Genomic DNA, 15,436 nt, shown 5'->3' with positions numbered 1-15,436 from the left:
GCTGCGTCGTTCTCTCGTTTCCGTGGCCCCGGACCGGCCGTCGCGCGTCACGCCCTGTCTGGAGGGCTCCGCGTGTTCCTTTCGGTGTTCTCCGCTAGAGAAGCTCAGAAAAGAACACACCCGTATCTGCAAAAGACAAATCAACGCCGCGGTGAATTGATCTCTCGCGTTTTCCGCTTCACCCACGCGCGGCCCCCGTCCGCCGGAGCGGATTCGCGCTGCGACTCTCTCCTGTGCCGGCCTGCAGAGCGGAGAAAAAAGGATACAGGAGATTTATTCCTGCATCCTCTTCTTCATTGTGCTTGCAAAGGCTGGCGTGCGGGAACCTCCTCCGCCCTCGTTCCTGCCGCGGTATCTCTCAGCAGCGCACGAGCTGCCGTCGATGGCATTCGTTTCTCCGCGTTTCCTTTGTCAGAATCGCATGACGGACTCTCGCAAGAGAACAGAAAAAGAGCTTTCCGCAGGTCGCATTCCCTCTTTCTGGCCAGCGGAGGAGGCACACCGGCTCGCCGCGAGACGGGAAGGAAGCCAGGTCAAGGGTTCAGGCTCTGTCCTCGTCGTTTCCCTCTCGTGTTCCTGCGGGAGATTGAGGGGAGAGACTCGGCGAAACCCTCCTCGTCTTTTCGCTCCTTAGCGCCGAGTTTCTTCCTCACGCAGAAGTCTTTGCTTACGGCCGGCCGCAGGGAGTCCGCAGCTGGCGCCGCCTGTTGAGTCGCATCGCTCCACGCAGGCGGGTGTCTTCATCTGCGTCTGCGTAGGGTCAAGCCTGGGCCCCTGATGCACCAGCCGCCCAGAAGTCAGGGTGTTTCACGCATTTTCCTTTCCCAGGTCTTTTTCCCATACAGACAGATTCGGCCCTCCTCGTGCCGTGCGCTGAGGCGTCGTGTCTGTCAGTCTCTGTCTCACGACGCCGCGCAGTCTGCGGGTCGTCTGCCGTGTCTTAATTTCGTCGCGTTCCTGTCGCACGACTCCTTGTCTGTTTTTTTCTTCTCTTTCCTGCCCTCGAATTGGTTTGTCTCTCAGTGCAGCTTGACAATTCTTCTCTCCGCGTTCCCCTTCGTCTCGGCACCTCTCCCATGTTCAACGGGGCGTCTGCGGTGTATGTACAGCTGAAGCGCTCCTGCCCCCTTCAGCCGCTGGCTCGCAGAGCACGTTCCTCTATGCGTCCTTTTTCTGTGCCAAAAGAGTAGAACCGACCCCGTGGCGGTGCGCTCTTCGTTTTCCCAGTCGCGTGGGGCTTCGTGTTTGGCGGACCAAGCTCTTGTCGCAGTTTTCTCTGCATCCGATCACGCGCCTCCTTCTGCTTTATCCAGGTTTTTTCTAAGGCGCACTTGTCCTTCTCCACTTGACGGACAAAGCGAAGCCTCGCGCCTCTTGCGAAGCAGCAGCGGCGCTTGCCGCACGATTCTTTTTTCGTTTCCTCTTTGTTCCTCCTCCTCCTCGCATCAGCGTCTTCCGTTTTCTCTTGTCTGTGGAGTCGGCTCTTCGTGTGCGAGCGCCACGGCTTTTTAGCTCCTCCGTCCCGTTTGTGCCGCGTCCGCCCGCACCCACCGTGTTAGTGCTCGCCTCGTGTTCGACTCTGCTTTTTCCGTGCGAGTCGAAGAAGAGAGAAATGGGCTGATGCACGCTCGCGTTTCCTTATAGAAACAATATGGCGTCATCGAGGGAGTTCCAGCTTAGGTGTCTCGACACCCCGTCGCCTTCGTTCGCGTCAACCGTTACGCCGATGTGCATCATCTCGCGCTCCTTCCCCTGAGGTCGTGCCTATCCTCCGTTGCTTGTTTCGAATTCGTCTGTCCTCGCCTCTCTGGTAGCATCGCGGCAGCCGTCTCTTCTGCTTCCCGCCCGGTGACTTAAACACAGCGATTCCTCTTTTCTGTCCTTCTCGGGGCATGTGGTTGCGAGAGTCCACCTCTCTTGCATGAATGGACTCTTCTTCGTGTCGTCGTGACTCTCGATCTTCTTTCGTTCTTTCTTATCGGGAGGTTTAAGACGAATCTCTCCGTTAAGGCTCTCTCCTAGTCTCGTTTCCTCTTTGTCTGTCACGCTGCTAGTTCTTCTTCGCCCTCGATCGTTTTTATCGGCCTCAAGTCGTTGGCTGTCCCTCCGCCGTCTCGTCCTTGATCCCGTTCTGTCTTCCTGTCTCCTCAGGGTTCGTCTTGGTTTGGTTTCCTTCTGTCACCGCTCCTCGTTAGAAAAAACTTTGCGAACCCGCGACTCGAGCTTGGACTGCGTCGTGCGAAGCTGCGGCGCGCGGAAATCGCGCAATTCGAAAAAAGGCGGAGAGGCGTTTGGCTGGAGCCTGGAGGCGAGGCAGCAAAGAGCGTGTGCAGGGCGGTCAGGTCTCGCGAGGAGAAAGAGGAGGCGGTTTTTAGGAAGCAAACGTGCCGGCGAACGGGTGAAAGAGAGGGCGAGGAAACCGCCGCCAAGAATACGGGGCGCTGCTTTGTACTCCGCAGAGGGGACGGTCGGAGGGCGTGCTTAAGGACGAGTTCAGAACACCCCGAGAGGATAGAGGGAACTTTTTTCTCCTGTTTGCCATCCCCGCGGCCGCAAGCGTTGCGGTGGCGTCTGTCTCTGGCTTCGGGTATATTCGCTCTCTCTCTCGCTCCTCTGCACTGGGCCTGTCCGCCGGGACTTTCTCTTCTTTCGTTTCCCTTCCTTATTTTCGCCGCTCGCCTTGGCTGATGCAAAGCATATCGTCTTCATTGTCTTTCTTTCCTGACATCTCTTGCTTGTGCATGCATCGCGGTCGCACTGTCTTCTTCATTTCACTCTAGACTCGTGGCTCCCAGTTGTCTGGTTTATCTCTCCCTCCTCCCGAGCGGACAAACATCGCAGGTCATCTTCGGCTTTTTTTCTTACCGGCATGGGGTTCGAGTAACTGATCATAGTGCCTGTAGAGTCGCTCTAGATCATCCGGCGTGATAGCCTGCCTCGGCGTTTGCGTCCGCTGCGCTGTCGTCTTGACTCTTCGTCTCTTTCTTTCGTTTTTTGTTACTCCGTTATCCGTCGTCTTTTTCGTTTCTTGTCTGCAGTCTCAGAAGTCTTCCTGTTCCGCTGTGCTCCGGTTCTTCCCTTGTTTGTTTCGCTTCGCTATCGCTGCTTCCTGTCCAGTCTCCCTAGTTTTCCTGCCTCTCCGAAAAAGAAGTGAATGCGAGAGAAGTGAGCGGTCACTTTTCCGCGTGGAGAGTCCTTTTGGGAAGCATCTTTTCAGGTGCTAGTAGCCATAACCTAGCCCGTCGCTGACTGTGTCTTTCTCGTCTGCGAGTTGATTTGAGTTGCTTTTCTTCCGTCGGTTTTCGGCTCGTTGTCTGGGTGCTGCTGTGTCGTTTTCTTCTGTTGCTGTGGTCTATCACATCGTGTCAGCGCGTCTTCATTTTGTTGAGGCGCGCGGAGAACCGCGACTCCACGTTTTCGTGCTGCCGTTGCGCGGCGCGAAGATGGCGCATGATTCAGGTTAACTCTCTCAAGAAGACGCCTGTCACGCGCCGGCGCCGCGCTTCATTCTCTTTGGCTTTCTTGGTTGCCGGTACCTCCGCTTGTGTTTTTCGCCTTGTGGGCTTTGCCGTTTTCGTGTGTGTCTTCTTGTCATCCTTGCCTCGGCGTCTCTCGCCGCTTCCCGTTTCTCCGTGTTCCGCCGGCGCGTGGCGCAGCCTTACCGAGGCCTTAGCGGTTTGTTTGGCTTTCCTCTCGGTGCGATTTGTCGAGGGGGGGCATTCGCGGCGGGCCTGAAGAGCTCGACGCGTTACAGCGAGGCACACGTTGTTTCCACGGGCGACCGCGCGATCGAGAAGATGTTTGTTCAGGGGCAGCACTTTGCGTCGTCTTCGTGCCCCCCGCTTCCTCCGCCGTCTTTTTCAGGGACTCGCGAAGCAGACGAGCAGTGGAGCGAGACGTCCCGCGGGTGCTTTTTCGGCGAAGGGTCAACGGGGGGGCGGCCGCTGGGGGGGGCGGAGAGCGAGCGCGGGGTCGAGGGGAAGGAAGGTGTCTTCGCGGCCCTGCCCCCGCCCTCCTGCCCCCCCCCTCAAGGCATGCCGCTGGCGTCGCATCTTCAGGGGCCGCCTTTTGCGCTTCCGGCAGGGTCTGCTTCCTCCTCCAAGCCCTTCTTTCCGCCGCTCGCGCCCTCTGCAGTCCCCGGCGCGCCCCCTGGCTTCCGCGCGGGCCTGCTCTTCGACGACTGTGACCGCGACGGCGCCCACGCGAGGGACGAGCGCGCCGAGCCCGAGCTCGACAGGCAGCTGCCGCACTACCCGAAGCCTTACCGCGGCGCTGCGGGCGAGGGGATGCCCTTCTTCCCTCCGAGCCACATGCCAGACGCGGGCGCGAGGGAGACCGAGCGGAACAGGGAAGTGAATGCGCTGCAGCGAGAAGATCGCCAGGTCTTTTGCGACGTGCCGGAGGACGAGCGGCGCCTCGGTGGGGGGGCAGGGCCGCGGGAAGATGACGGGAGAGAAGACGGGCGCCGAGACGCGAACTTCGGTCCCGCTCTCGCCTCATCGTCGCACTTTCAGTCGCCATTCCCCCACCACTACCACGGGCCGCCGCAGGCCTTCCCTGCGCGCCGCGAAGAGGCCCCAGCAGGGGGCGTGTACGGCCACCCCAAGGGCGAGCAGGACGAGGCTCGCGAGATGCGGGAGGACGGAAGGAAGCGGGCAGGCGTGGGGGGGGCAGACGAGCCGAACCGAATGCTCACCTCGTCGTTCCCTCCGCCGCGACACCCCGACGAGTTCTCCGCGCCGGTCGCGGAGCGGATGCTCCACCGGGGCGAGGGAGCCCCTGGTCCCCACGGGGGCCTCCTGCGCGACTGCGGGGGCCCCGGGCACTTCCCAGCCTTCCTGAAGTGTGCGGAGGCGTACGACCGCGAAGACAGGCCGAGGCCGAAGGAAGGGCAGGGCCGCCCGCCTCCCCTGCTGAGTCAAGAAGAGGCTGAGCGGGAGGCCTTTCACAAGCACCACGCGGGCGGCTTCTTCGTGGGAGCTAGGCACCCGCCCCCCCTCGATCGCGAAGACGAGCTCCGCCCCTTCTCTGCGCCGCCCTACGCCGCCCCGCTGGCCCCTCCCCCTCACTTCGACCACCCCGTCCCCCCGCACCAGCGCGACCCCCAGAGGCCCCACCGGGGCCTCAACCCCCACTCGTGCGGGTCATTTTTGCCGGGATTCCCTGCCCCCGCAGGCGACAGCGATCGCGGCCTGCCGGGGATGTTTCCCCCGCCAGCGATGCGTCCCGCGGAGGACGGGAAGCCGCTCGAGCCCGCAGGGGACATGGTCTGGCGAGGCGACGGGGCGGTGAGGCGAGACCGGTGTGCAGACGGGGCACCTGGCCCGGGGGCGGGGCACGAAGGCCCACATGCGCGTCTTCCTCTGCCCTCGTCGTACTTCTTCTCACACGACGAGCTGATGCATATGCGCGAGCGCGAAGAAGGTGGCGGGCGCTCAGGAAGAGAAGGGAAAGGTGGCGTGGGCGAGGAGAGGCATCCTCCGCACATGGCGTCGTGCGTTAATCATGAGAACGTGGATCAGCAGTACCCTTACCCTCCCCAGGCGTCCGCTAGGGGGCCCTACAGCGAACACCACTGCACCGGAGGACAAACTCCGCTGTCTTCCTCCTCAGACTCCGGCAGTCGTCCCCCCTCGTGCTCGTCGTTCTATCCACCACCGTCGCGGCCTCGCCAGTCTTCCTCTCCGCCATTTTTCACTCCCGCCCAGGCGGGCCCTGGCGGCCCCCCACTGGACTCGGGCGTCTACGCCGGGGACCCGGTGCCCGTAGGCTGCTTCGGAGAGGGCGGAAGAGAGCGTGGCGACGACGGCGAAGCGGAGAGAGGTTTTGCTGTGCATGTGCATCATCACCACACCCACGCGCAGGGGCGACGCGAGGGCGAGGCAGACGGGCCTTTCTACATGTCTCCACCACCGCCTTTTGGAGGCGTCTGGGACCGCGAGGGGGAGGAGAAGAAGCCGGGGGGCGGACAAGGCCCTGCGCCCAGTGGATCAGGCGAGAGGCGCGAGGACCCCGGCGCCTTCCAGGCTAGCCTTCAACAGGGCGGCGTGCCGGCGCGGGAGGCCGAATGCTTCAACAGTCGCGTGTGCTTCCCACCCCACCGCATGGACGGCTCGGGCGCGCCTGTCCCCTTCTTCATGGGGTCGCGGCCCTCGCCGTCGTCTCGTCTTCCGAACTCCCACGCTCTGCCCTCAGCCGCCTACGGCTGCTGCCCCCCGGACGGGGCGCTGTTTCCGCACTCAGTGATGCACTCGCAGCTGCACGGGCCTGCGCGCGGGACGGGCGGCCCTGCGGGCGCCTTGGGCAACAAGGTGGACCCAGGGAGCGCGTTGAAGCCCGAGTTTCACGGGCGGGACCGTGACCAAGAGGGCGCGGCGCTGCTGGCCCCGGTGGTCGGGCCCCCAGGGCTTGGCGGGTTTCCGCGAGAGACGCTGGAAGAGAAAAAGCGACGCCTGCCGCTGGCGTCTCCAAACGAAGAACGTGAGCATTTGCACAAGCACACGGAGTACCCTGGCGACGGCGTGCCGCCCACGCCGCCCCACACTGTGGGGTTCAGCGGGCCCTTCCCACACCCGATGCACATGGGGAAGCCAGGCTGCGACGAGGCGCCCCCGTCTCTTCCCCTCCTCAGCCATCCGTCGCCTTGTTCTTCATCGGCGACAGGCGCGCCCGAACAGCGGGGCGGGGGGGGCGTCCGCGACGGGTTCTTTTCGGATGCCTCTGCGTACTGTTCTGTCGAGGCGCCGGGAGGGTTTCCTTCGCCAGGCTCGCTGCGTCTGCTGGAAACGACGGGACGTCAGGATCGCGAAGGCGAGGGGGTCGACGGCTTGCGCGACGCGAACGCGGTGGTTCGTCGAGAGAGCGAAGAGGAGAGAGCCATAATGATGAGGCAGGCCTTTTCTAACGACCCCCCTCTCGCGGCTCGCGAGGCCAGACAGGGGTCGTCATACTCCTCGCACAGCGCCACCTCTCCATTCGTTTCCTCTACCGCGCCGCATCCGCTGCCTGGCTTCCCGCCTTTGGCGCCGTCGGGGGCGGCGCCGCTTCCGCTCCGACCGCCCGGCGGCGGGGACGTGGGAGACGCGCGCGGCGACGCCCCTCACAGACGGCTCTTGGGCGAGAGAGACCCCCGGGCATTGTGCGACAGAGCGGAGGCGGACGACCAGCGGGAAAAGAGCGCAGGCCTGCTTCCGCTTCCGTTTGCTTCGCCTGCTTCGCGACGCGCGAGTCCGGCTTTGGTAGAAAACACGGCGCCTCCAGAGCTGGGCGCAGGGACTCCCGCGGCGTCGCCGTATTCGAACTCGCCGTATCTCTCGCCAGAGGGGGCTGGACGAGGAGGCGAGCGGAACCGAAACGAGAAGACAAGTGAAGACGGCAGCGCGAGGCCGTCCTCCCTTCTGGGCTCCAAGCGCGACGGCAGGTCGCTGCGGGAGAGAGAGCTCGAGGGCCTGCATGTGCCGTCCGCGCGGTTCGCCCCGGCGGGGGGCGAGGAGTACGAACGGCGGCTAGCGGGCACAGAAGAAAGAGACAGGCCCCGCCTGTTCGCAGAAGATCAGGAGAGAGACGCAGGCGAGGGAGCGAACCAGGGCGCGGGCGGCCTTGGGCGCCGCGGCCCGGAGGAGCGCAGGGAGGAGGGAGACGAGACAGGGGATGCGAAGAAGAAGAAGAGAGAGAAGGGCAAGCGGAATTCGGCGGGGGAAGACCGCAGTGGAGAAAGCCGGGACGAGGCTGGAAACGACCGTGCGGCCGAGGCTCCAGGCGTCAAGGAAGACAGAAACAGGGCAGACGAGCGCGACAGGGCGAGTGCGTCGCCCTCGTCGTGGGGTTCGTCGCAGCTTCACCAAGAGAGAAATGCGATTTCGTTGGGTGGGGGGAACTCGTCGAGCAAGGAGGAGGAAGGCAGCGGGGATGTGGCCTCTCCGTCGGGGGCCGCGTCGTCTCGGTGCGGCAGTTTCCCCTCGAAAGCTGCAGTCGATGTGCAGACCGAAGAAACGATGATGCCGACTTCTCCTCAGAGTTCGCTCTCCGTTGGAGGCCGCGACTCGCCCGCGTCGTCGCCCGTCTCGTCCCTCTCCGGCGGGGGAACCGACTCGTCGCGGAGGGGCAAGAGGAGCGGCGACGGCGCGACTGCAAAGAGTCAAGGCGTGGGCGCCGCAGGCCGCGGCAAGGCCGAGGCGGGGAGCGGAGGGCGAGGCACGCGAGAAGACGATAGAGTCGAGCCACGAAAGGGAGACAGACGTGGCGGAGGCGCCGGAGAAGATGCTTTCGAGGGGGGCCCGTCAGGCGAAGGCAAGGCTGCGGCCTCGCAGGGGCGCGCGGGGCTTTCTGCGCCCGCCGCAGAGAGGGAGCAGCGAGGAAAGGGTCCCAGAAAGCACGCTGCGGCGCTCGGCGAAGAAAGCGCACCGGAGGGCAGCTCGCCATCCGCGGCGCCGTCGAGCTTCAAGGGCGACGGCGAGGAGGCGCCGCGAGTCCAGGCGAAGGAGTCCGGAGACGCAAGGGAAGCGCCGAGTGGAGAAGGCGAAGAGGACGGGAAAAGCAGAGAAGGCAGCATGTTCAAGTCGTTTTCTTCCTCTTCCTTCTCCACCTCGCAGACGGCGGCTGGCGGGGAGGCGTCGTCGGTGGCGAAGACCGCACCAAGTTCGTCAGTCGCGTCGTTTTCGGCTTTCTCCTCACGCCAGAGGGAGCCTTTTTCCATTAGCACCTCTCTCGCGGCCATGGCTTCGCCCCTGCCTCCCCCGCCGGGCGCCAGTTCCTCCTCGATGAACAGTTCGAGGGCGTGGGGCGTGCTCGCCAGCTCGTCCTCGAGGTTCGAGTTTCCGCCGGCGGCCTCCCTGGCCTCCAACTCCGAGACGTCCTCAAACAACGCCTCCCGCCGACCCTCCTCAGGCACGCCGCGCCTGTCTTCGCTCTCGGGCAGCGGCAGACGCGAGCGCGACGGAAGTCAGGGTCAGGCGCGGAGCTCCACGAGCGGACTCGCCTCCACTACGCCTGAGATCCGGAGAGCTTCGGACCCGAAGAGTGCAGGGCAGCGGTCGGCGTCGCTGTCCCTCGCGCCTGACGCGTCTCCGGCGGCGGCTCCAACCGTGACCGCAGCGACCCCTGCGGCGGCGGCGCCTGTCTCCTCCTCCTCGGCTTCCCGCGAGGGCAGCAGCGGAGCCGCCGCGACTCGCGGCCGAGGCGTGGCGGGCGGCTCGCTTTCGGGGGGCCTCTCCGGGGCGGCGGAGACCGCCGCGAGTGCGCTGGGCTCGTTTTTCGCGTCGCCTGCACCCCCCAAGAAAGGGCAGGCGCTGCGCGAGAATACGCGGTCGTCTGCGCTGTCCGCTTTGGCCTCGGGTAGAGACACCCCTGGGCGACGCGCAGGCGTCTCGGCGCGGGGGGGGGGGGCGGGCAGCGCGTCCTCGCGCGTCGCGTCCTCCACTCCCACGACCCAGGGCCAGAGGGCGGACGCGGGGGAGGAGGCTTCGGGCTCTTCCTCCGCAGCCTCCGCCGAGAGATGGCGAGTCTTCAGCTACGCCGAGGTCTGCAGTCGAGGCGGCAGCGCCGCGGCGCGCGGGGGTGCGGGCGGCCGGAGCGCGGCCAACAGCGGGGGCAGTAGTTCTCTGCGCTCGCAGCTGTCTATGGAGGTGGAGCAAGCGAAGCGTGAGGGCGGAGACGCGCAGTCGAAATCCGGCGCGACGGGCTCTTCGGCCCCTGCTAGAGGCTCGTCGGCGGACAAAACGACTGCAGCTGGTGCGCCCGCTGCCTCCTCTGCCTCCTCTGTCTCCTCTGCCTCCCGCGCGTCTGCGCTCTCGGGTTCCTCGCCGAGTTCTTTCGCCTCTCGCGCGGCGAGGCCCGACGGCGCGGAAGCCGCGAAGTTGCAGCCGTGGGGCGGCGGAGACCCCGGCCGAGAAGGGCGAGACGCGAAAGGCAAGGCGCCGGGTGGCGCGTCGCTGTCGACTGGGCGCGGGGAGGAGGACGAGGCCGAGGGCGCGCGAGGCAAGGAGGCTGAGGCCGAAGAGGCGCAAGAGAAAGACAAGGGCACGGCAGGCGCTCGGCGAACGCCCGCGCAGACCTCAGGCTCCGCCCTGCGCAGCGGCCTGGCGACGGGCTCGACAGGGTCGCGCATGTCAACTATCAGCAGCACGAGTGCGTCGCTCATCATGGACTTCCCGCCGTCGAGCTCGAGTAACGGCAGTGGCGGCAGTTTGTACTCGCGGCTCGCGAATTCGTGTTCTCTCCTGGGCAGCTCCGGGGGTCGACAGGACGCCTCCAACGCCTCAGGGCGAGGAGGGGGCGGAGGGGCTTCGGGCGCTCGAGATGAGACCGACAAGGGCGGCAAAGCCGGCGCGCTCGCGTCGGCCGCCTGTGGCGCGGCCGCGAGTGGCGGTGGGAGCGCAGGAGGGGGGGCGGCGGCGGGGGCCACGGGCAGTTCGAGCGCCAACAGCGACTGCAGCGACGAGGAGGAAGAAGTCATCACCCTGCTCCCCAAGGAGCTCGCGAGCCCGAAGAAAGAGCCCGAAGTCCTGTGGGAGGGCGACGGCCTCACCGTCATCGACAAGCCCCCTGGCTGGCACTGTAGCGACGTGCGCTACGACCCCCAAACCGAATCTCGCCAACTTTGCTCCATCGTCAACTCCTCGCGCCCCGAGCCCCTCGGCCTATACTGCAGTCTCCGGTTCAACTACCCCACAGGCAAACTCAAGGAATGCAACTTCGGCCTCGGGCACCGACTCGACGTCGACACGTCGGGACCAATCATCATCGCGCAAGTAAGCTACCTCCGAATCCACCGCACACACATAAACACTGTATTTTACATATATATATGTATTTAGTCATGTTTTCTTCGTGTGGGGTGTGTGCGTTTTAAAATCGCGCAGATCTGCGTGCGTGCGTGATGCATGAAGTGGGTATGTCTGTAAATGGCTAAGGAGGCGCGCAGCTGCTTGGGGCGTGGGTTTAGAAGGTGCAGATGTCTGTGTCGTGTCGGTAGCTGTCCTGCGGCGTGTTGCCTAGAACCCTTCGACAGATGAAAAAGAAAACTCGCGGAGGCGATGCCGACGCGCTCACAAGCGGCCGTGCCCAGTCAGCGACATACTTGCGAAGTGTGCGTGGCGCGTGTGGGATCCTGTCTGAGTGTGCGGGCGGGGCTGTGTGAATCACCGCCGCGCCGCGTCTTTTATGTGGGGAGGTGCGTCGTTTTAGCTTCTTTTCAGCAGCGGGGTGTGACCGTTTTTGTGGCGGCTGGTGTGTTGTTTCAGACTCTGGAGGCTTGGCAGTGGATTCGCGACCAGATGCACAAGCGCAACATTAGCAAGGAGTACATTTGTTTGTGCCACGGGACGCTGGCGGAGGGTTTCCACGTGATTGACTCGCCCATCATCACGTCGACTGACGGACGGCGGCTGCAGTCGTACATCCATCACGCGGGGCAGCCCTCGCTGACGGTGGTTAAGCCGCTGGCGCATTTGGAGCACAAGGAGCTGCGGTATCCGTCGACCCACATGCCGCTGCAGTTCACGCTCAACTGGGTGAAGATTCACACTGGCAGGACGCACCAGATCCGCGTCCATCTGCAGAGTCTAGTGGACGCGGCCGGGCGCCCGCACTGCCTTGTGAGCGACGATAAATATGGCAACGGGCAGCAAGTCGAGGACTTCCAGTGGTGTCGGCGTCTCTTTCTTCACCAGCACCGCCTCTCCTTCCGCGACTTGAACGACACGCCGCAGTGCTTCGTCAGCCCCCTCCGCGCCGACCTCCTCAGCGCCCTCCGCCATCTCCGCGTCGTCCGCTCCATGCACGAGGCCTGGCACCCCGTCCGGGACTACCTGCTGCTCGGGCCGGGCCAACAGGCCCCGCAGCCCCAGGGCAGCAACGCGCGAACGGCCTCCGGGGGCCGCAGCGCCCCGACCACGCGCCCGTCCCGCAGCGACGCGCTGGCCCCCACGGGCCGCGACGCCCCCGCGGGCACCCGGGCCTGGGGGGCCTCTGCGGGATCCGCGCCCGCGGCCTCGTCGAGCGACAGCAAGAGCTCCACGGAGAAGCTTGAGATCCAGGTGACGCTCACAGAGGCCGAGCAGAAGGCCTACGATGCAGCCTGCCGTGCCATGCAGCAGCACAATCAGGAATACCGGCGAAATGTCTCCACCTCTCGATGCTGCTTCTCGTCTTCGCCGCCTCCGGGCGGGGCAGGCGCCCTCGGCACCACGCCCTACGGGTCGTCCCTCGTCGGGGCTGGGGCGCTGTCGGTCTCCCTTTCGGGCGGCCCCGGCGGGCTGCTGTTGGGCTCCAACAAGGCCGGTCCGGGAGGCCTTCCGTCCTCAGTTCTGTACGGGCCTCCCCTGATCAAGGTGGGCGCAGGCGCGCTGAAAAACGTCAGCCATTCAGCGCCCCTGGTCCCGCTTCTGCCGCCAATCTCCACGGCGATGTTGGGCCCGGGGGGGTCGCCCTTCCACGCGCACCACTCAGCACTCATGCTGAGTCACAAAGGCGTGCTGGGGACGCCCGGCGGTCCAGCCGCAGTCGCGGCGCGACAGCAGCCTAGAGCAGGGGCGGTCTCCAGCGCGCTGGGCGCCATGAGTGCGGCCTCCGTGGGCGCCAACTCGGGCTCGGGCCTGCTGAGCGCGGGTAATGCCGCAGGGGGAAATGATGATGGACGCGGCAGCGGACTGAATGGCGCCGGAGGTGCTCCTGGAGGAGTTTCGGGCACGTCGAGTGGGGGCCCGGCGCTGGCGGGGGGGGGGGAGGGGACGGCGTCGTCTCGGGCTCTGAACGCTAGCCACGCGCGCGGATTCGGAGACAGTTCGTTGAGCGCCTCGGCGTCGGCGGCCAGCTCGGCGGATTCCGCGGGCGGCGCAGGGAACAGCGCGAGAGACGCTGGATCTAAGGCGGAGGGAGAGGGCAGGAACTACGATGGCCTGCTGCTAGAGTGGAAACAGACCAGTGCCTCTCAAGCCGCGGCGTCGACCGCCTCCGGCGACGGGACGCCAGGAAGTCGTTCGTCTGCGGGCACGAACTCGAGCTTGTCCGGCAGCCCGCCTTACAACACTTCGCGTTCTCTGCTTGGAGCGGGGGGCAGTAGTCGGTTCTTTGGTGGCGCGGGCACGGCACCGTCCTCGCGCTCGCTCGCGTTCGCTGGCCGCGTGCTGCCGGCTTCCGGCCCCGTGTTGGGCGCCGCGACGGCGGTCGGCGCGTCCTCCGCGGGGCGTCCACTCCCGGTGACGCTCGACGCGATGGTTCTCGGCGGGCCTCGCTCGGCCCCCTCAGGGCCCCACGCGGGTGCGCCGAATTCGGGGAGCTTACGCGGTTTCGGCGGAGGCAAGGAGAGCGGCGCCTTCATTCGAACTTTCCGCGCGGAGAGCTCGCGCGCCGACGGGGAGACCAGCCACAGGGCGTCGGGCGCTGGCGGAGGCAGTCGAGGAGGCCCGAGCGCTTCTGACCACCAGCTCTTCTCGTCTTTGGGGCGAACCGCCAGTTGTGGGGGCGGAAGAGGAGACTCGAAGACCGCTGAGGCGAGAAACGCGGAGAGAGGAGACAGCAAGGCTGACAGCCAGAGCCACTTCAGTGCAACTGAAGCGGGGAGCTCTGCTGCGCAGCTTGGGTCGGGGTCTTCGGCCGCATGCCCCAGAAAACAGCTGTACAAAGAGGTTCTCGTGAGAAGCAATAAGACAGACGAATAGGGCTAAACACACAGATTCGCAGGGGCAAAGAGCCGTCCACGGCAGACGTCGGCTGCGGAGGGAGAGCAAATCATTCGGCATGCTAGGGCGGTGGCAGCGAAAAAACAACTTCCGCTGCAGAGGCAGGCACATATGCTTCTGGTAAAAAGGCGTTTCGTTGAATATTCACACAAAATCAAAACAACTTTACAATGCTGAGGGATCGCCAAAACGACGATAAGAGACAACGGATGAGGTGCCGCACAGCGCGATGGCAAGAGTCTGTAGGTACTGATTTTGAGGCACGGATGAGCTGAATGGGAGCGCCCTTCGCAGGCCATGAGGGAGAGTCGGTGTGCTGGTTCGCGCACGAAAGGCGATTCGTGTCTGCATGTGAAGAGTGTTGAGGCGAATGACAGCTCTGTGTGCGGCTAGAGAATACTCAGGTGTGACCCCAAAGAGGAAGAGCACAATCGTTCTTTTTCGTCGTGTGCGTGGTTCGCATTTGAAGATGCGGGGGCCCGTGCAAGCGGACGAACATGGTCGCAGAGGCCGCGTGGGGAGCATCGAACTGTGTTTCCGTACGACGAGTGTAAAACGCGGCTACAGCAGAGACGTGCTGTGAAGCAAATCAACTGGTTAGTGGTGGTGAAGCACTGCTGGAGAGGAGCGCCGCGAGGAAACAGGTTTCTGGTGTCCCACTGACTCAGCTTGTCCGCACCCCGCGTTCTAGATGGCCCACGAGGCGGAAAGCGGTCACTGGTATCCCACCCTCTTGGGATTCATGTAATATCAATCGGACACCAACTGAAGCGACACTGGCTGTCACACTTACTAAAGGGGGCCTCTCAGGGGCACCACGCTGCACATATCGCCGCACAGCGGGGCACATACACAGTTCAGCATCAGCTCTGCGTGATTTAGAATACAGGCGCGGCGCGCTGGAAGGAGCCGAGGGGTCAGACACGAATGTCGCGCTGGCTGCAAAATTTCTAGGTGCTAGTCTTCGTGGATTCAAGCGGATCCGACGGAAGGCGCAGGCGCCCTGCCCCTCTGTTTCGTTCACACGTACGCCTCTGAGAAAGACTGAAAGCTGCTATTGGGGTCGGGCATCGGCCGAAGAAGACGAGAAATATCGGCGAGGTGGTGCCTGCTTGTCCAGGCTAACGGGCGTCTGCAGACGCTGGTAGCAGTCGTGTGAATACAAGGAGACTGCGTTCCGCTCCTTCCCAGGTCCCCGAGGGGGCTGAGGGTGCCAGTTGATGTGATGAACGACCTCTTATGTGGAGAACGGCTCCAGTGTGGGCTTTCGACTACTGCAGCAGAGTGGCAGACAGCCTAGTGAGATAATGCGCAAAAGAGCGTCGTCTTCCTTTGAACCTACGTGACAGCTCGCCCACTGCCCGCTCGCTTTGCTCACTGCTTGTTATGGTTGAAGGGTGTCGACAAGGACGCAGGCACGGGGGTTCCCGGTGAACGGCGATGTCTTCCGTTGTATGCTCTCTGCGTGTTACAAAGTCGCACCTATGATGCTGAAGGCCGGTGCTACGCCCGGAGATGTGCTGAGTTCCGCGGGCTGCTTGCTGGGCAGGGCTCCGCGGAACCAAACGTTTTCTCAGGGCCCCAGCTCTTGCTGCGCCTGGGACAGGTTCGCCCACGAGCTCAGTCCCGGCTTTTCATCATGTCGGCATCGGAAAATATCCAGCGTTCCCTTCAAAACGAATCTGCACCCGGTGATCAGAGTCTTTTTGAGATACGTGGACGCCAACGACCGATCATGACAGGCATCATGCGGCACA

General features: G+C 64.2%; 1 protein-coding gene across 1 annotated transcript; it reads left to right on the top strand.

Moving 5' to 3' along the window:
* Positions 1-3,797: 3,797 nt before the first annotated feature.
* BESB_078090 (RNA pseudouridine synthase superfamily protein) lies at positions 3,798-13,658 on the top strand (the record flags this gene model as incomplete). Its single annotated transcript, XM_029366171.1, has 2 exons — positions 3,798-10,748; positions 11,241-13,658. 2 exons carry the CDS (start codon positions 3,798-3,800, stop codon positions 13,656-13,658), a joined length of 9,369 nt encoding a protein of 3,122 aa, XP_029217602.1.
* Between the last annotated feature and the right edge of the window lie 1,778 nt (positions 13,659-15,436).

Source organism: Besnoitia besnoiti, chromosome VII, assembly GCF_002563875.1.
Source record: "Besnoitia besnoiti strain Bb-Ger1 chromosome VII, whole genome shotgun sequence".
Taxonomy (NCBI): domain Eukaryota; phylum Apicomplexa; class Conoidasida; order Eucoccidiorida; family Sarcocystidae; genus Besnoitia; species Besnoitia besnoiti.
This window is presented reverse-complemented; position numbering and strand designations above follow the sequence as displayed.